The sequence below is a fragment of the Gekko japonicus genome, unplaced genomic scaffold (assembly GCF_001447785.1).
Source record: "Gekko japonicus isolate JY-2015 unplaced genomic scaffold, Gekko_japonicus_V1.1 scaffold1960, whole genome shotgun sequence".
Lineage (NCBI taxonomy): Eukaryota > Metazoa > Chordata > Lepidosauria > Squamata > Gekkonidae > Gekko > Gekko japonicus.
In genome coordinates this window covers 79056-83344 of record NW_015164719.1, presented here as the reverse complement: position 1 = coordinate 83344, position 4289 = coordinate 79056, and the positions used below count along the sequence as shown (strand labels likewise).

Sequence of the window (4289 nt, the reverse complement as noted above, 5' to 3'; positions counted from 1 at the left end):
GGGCGGGCGGGGAGGAGAGGCCTCGCTGCCGCCACCGCTGCCGCCTCCCCGGAGCCGGCAGGCCGGCCGGGTGGGTGGTTAGGAAGGGCGGAAGGGCGGGCGGGGAACCTCGCCTCCGCCGCCTCCTCCTCCTCCTCCCCGGAGCCGGCAGGCGGGGGGGGGAAACCGGCCTCGCCGCCGCCGCGGGGAGATGGGGGGGATGGAGGAGACGGAGCTCTTCTCCCCCCCTCCCCCGCGAGTATCGCGGGTCCCCCCTTGTACTACTTCTAACAGAAGCATGTCAGTTCTAAGGGTTCCCTTAAAAGTTAGAATTTAGAACTCCCAATAGTGTGACTAACAAAAGCTCTTCAGCTCCTTTGAAAAATTAGCATCTCAGATATATTACTTGGCAAACCAAACCAAAGTGCAAATCACTGTGTGGACACTCACTCTTTCAGCAAGCACAATCTTGAATAAGCAATGTAGCATGACATGCAACCTAACTTAAATAGGGGTTTTAACACTTAAACACTAATGTGGATGTGATGGAAATATTTAACATCTGGTAGGATCCACTACACAACTGAAGACAGCAATACATTGCTGACAACATGGATTACAACAGTGGTAAACTGAATTTTGTTTGTATTTTGCTTCCCTTTGAGGGCTTGAAGCTTATGGCCAGGACCCAAAGAACCACAAAACTTACATCGAGCCCAAGGAAACTGAAGGTACATTTCATCTCCCCACTCCACAGGCCAAACTGCTTTTGAAACTGAGGATTTCAGAAAGTACTTAGCTCCGTGATAGATGAGGCAGCAGGGTTTAAAAAAAAACCAAAAAAACATACAGTAACACTGCGAACCTATTTGCACAGCCATAAACAGCACTCCGGATCCTGGCCTGTGTTTTTTTCCCTTCACATTGCCCTGTAAGAAAACTCAAGCCATCGCCTTCAAGTAGTCAGCTCCTTTGCTTTACAGCACCCTGCTCCCAATACCCCTTTTTTTGCCAGGCATTCTATCTTCAGCTTTCCAGACTAGTAAGCAAGCCTACCCTGAATTGCTTGTCAGCAGCCCATTCAGGTCTATGACCAGCTTTCCCCTCACACCTTTGAGGCATAACGTGCTGAAACAGCTGTCTGGTTTCCAAACTAGTTAAGCCTAGGGCTGATTTTGGAGGATAATGAAAGCATGGGCTCAAAGGATTTTATACTTCAAAGGATTCGTATTTGGTTGATCTTTCAAATTTCCCTTAAAAAACCCCCAGCAATGCTGTAAAATAAAAAGTTAGATGATTAAAACCAAAATATTCATCGCAAACAGAAGTCTACTTTAAGATCCCTGAGATTCACTTGTTTGCCATAGAGATTAAGCAAGCCCTAATTATTTCTGTGCTAAGCATCATACAGTTTACATGCAATATAAGCAGTACATGTTCCATGAAGAAATGGGCCAGATTATGTAGTAAAACTGATATTTACACATTGCAGTTTGGAATTTGATCTAAGTTCCATATTGTTTTCCTCAAAGAGGAAAACACAAATTTAAATCTGGATTCCTCCTTGATTAAAGTACTAAAAACCATGTTTCAAATTACTCAAAAAATCTCTTGAAAAGCCTGATTCTTCAAAAATTTTAAGATACTCTTTGGACATGCTTAAATTGTATTCTGTGTTTTAATGAAAGATAGCAGACACTACTTTCCATCCTTCTAGTCACTAGGGGATAAAAACTGGGACAGGGAAAAGGGATGTTTGACTTGGATAGTAATAAGTAAGGCCACAAGCTACAGCCTTTTTGGTTTTTAATTCAAGGGGCTTCGCTGATGCACCCTTAGAAGATGATGGATCATTCTTGTATCAGAATTTCAAAAGAAATCAAAGAACCAAAACATCTCGGAAGACCAACTGTCCACCTGCTCTGCTACAAGAATACTTCCTACAGAGAAGGGGAATCATTCATTGGTAAATACTCGATTTATACATATGGAAGATAGCAAGTACAATCCTCAAATACTACTTTGGGATGTTAAGAGTTGATATTATCCCAGCAGAAATTACTCCAAAAACAATTTATTTTGGTAATTAAGAGCTAAACCTCTTAGTTTTCTTCTGAGTAACACATTAAGAAGGCACTAGCTCCAAAAGCTTGCATATTATTACAAGGAATGTAAATTTCAGATTATGCATTAATTAAGGTAGATTTCCTCGAGAGGCACAAAGAAGGGGGTGTGAATATGAAGAACATTGTGAAGGACTCTTCAAACAAGCAATGCAAGATGGTAAGATAAGCAAGAGATTCGAGTGGCTTTGTGCATTTTCACCTACTAGAAGGCACCTTGTTTTGTTTTTTTTTATTACTGGTTTCAGAAGCTAGTAAACGCCATACACCCCTGAATGTGCAATTCAAATTAAGAACACTGTTTTCAACATCAGCCTAGATGTTAGTCCTGAACACGGTGATGTAATATTTCTGTTGGTATTACCACATCACATTGCAATAATGCCATATCAGCAACAAGACATCTTCAGTAAACCAGAACCTATGGATATCCCTTCTACCTGAGCAATAATTAGCATTGTTTATTGCTAATGAAAATTATCTAATTAAGCATGGTGAGAGAAGATTGCACACTCCCTTGTTTCCCACCCCAATATATTTAAATTTTTAAGTTTCCTCCAACTGTACCCGCCTAGAATACAAATAAAAATGTGGTTGCAAGACAGCATTTCTGGCGCAGCCTTCTTGTTGTTCTTTACTCCAAGCCATCTTTAAGGAGTCTTCATCAACAATAAAAAAACCTGAAGTTTCATGGGAACTTCATTTGTTATGTGCCTCTTTTTGCTGTACTGCAAATGGGACAAATGTACTCGACAGCAGACATCTTTCCAACATAAACCTAAATCCTTCATGAAGTCATCCTTCAGTGACTACTTGAGCCCTTATGCCCGTTATGAGCTGCACAGTTCAAGAGGAACAAGCTGCTTCAGATGTGGTCTTGCGATCTTCAGTATTACTCCACATGAACAATGTTCAGATCAAGCCCACCATCTGATCAATCTGTCTCATATAAACACTCTTTAATGGCAGCAGGTATCTCCTCTCATCTGGTACTCTGTTGCACTGTAAGCAAAATGAATTTTTTAAAATAGATATATATATAAATTTGATTTTATAAAAACAAAACCCTGAGGTTACTGATTAGCCACACTCATGAATTGGTACTGCTTCAAGCAACTCGCCAAACATGTGCTCTGCCCTAGACAGATATAGATGAAACTGGATACGTGTATTTTTAAGAAGGCTGTGACACACTGGAGAGCTGCTGTGGTGTGGTGGTTAAGAGTGCCAGACTAGGATCTGGAAGACCAAGGCTGGAATCTCCCACTTGTGCCATGGAAGCTCTCTGGGTGACCTTGGGTCAGTCACACTCTCTCAGCCTAACTTACCTCAGAGGGTTGCTGGGAGGATAAAATGACATAAGCAGCTTTGGCTCCCCCTGGGGAGAAAGGCGAGGTACAAATGGATTAAATAAATAAGTACACCTACATCTCGGGGGGGGGGGGTTACTTGATGTAAGAATTCACTCAGTGGATGGGGAACATCATGAATCAGAACTGTTCCACCCATCTACTTCCAGAGGTAGGACCAAAAGCCCCCAAATGTGGAACATGCCCCTGTATCCAGGATGTGTAGCTGTGGACCGAAACCTTTAAAAACTTAACTCAGAGACTTACAAGGCAGGGAAGATGAAAGCTGGCCTAAAGGGGCCCTTCTTTCTATCCTTGAGTTAAGCTGTTTGCTATTAAAACTGTGCACAACTAGAATTCTAATTTTTTCATTCAACACAATCAAACCTAGAACAAAAGCAGGACATCCTAGATCTGCTGAGAACACACACTCCTGACGAGTAATAAGATGGCTTTTCAGTGGAGAACATACTGGAACAGCTTGTCCAGAAGCAGTGCGCCACATCCCAGAGAGAAATCCAGTACAAAAGCATTAAACAACTGTAGGACCATCCTCATCAAGGTTGCTTTAGCAGAAGGATACTTGCCTATCCTATAAGTATCTGCATGGACCTCCTCCAACAGGTCTCTAACTCAGAGGACTGCAGCTCTAGCAATGACTGATGCCACAACAAAGCTCTCCATGATTAAAAAGAGGCTCAGTTTGTCTCTCATTCTTCCTGTTCTCCATTCTGAATCCCTTCAACTGTCCATGAAAATAGGCAGCTACCAGAGCATCCATTAATAGTGCTTGGGGGGGGGGTGTCCATGATACCTCTTGGCAAGATCCTTTCTTTTC

At 42.3% G+C, this 4289-nt stretch overlaps 1 protein-coding gene across 1 annotated transcript in view; it reads right to left on the bottom strand.

Annotated features, from left to right (window-relative positions):
- Positions 1-263: 263 nt before the first annotated feature.
- Positions 264-4289, bottom strand: part of EDEM1 (ER degradation enhancer, mannosidase alpha-like 1) — a 27066-nt gene continuing 23040 nt past the window's right edge. Inside the window, exon 12 of the mRNA XM_015409580.1 lies at positions 264-3104. Coding sequence (XP_015265066.1) covers positions 3015-3104 — 90 coding nt within the window. The 3' untranslated portion in view covers positions 264-3014. The remainder of the gene's footprint in view (positions 3105-4289) is intronic.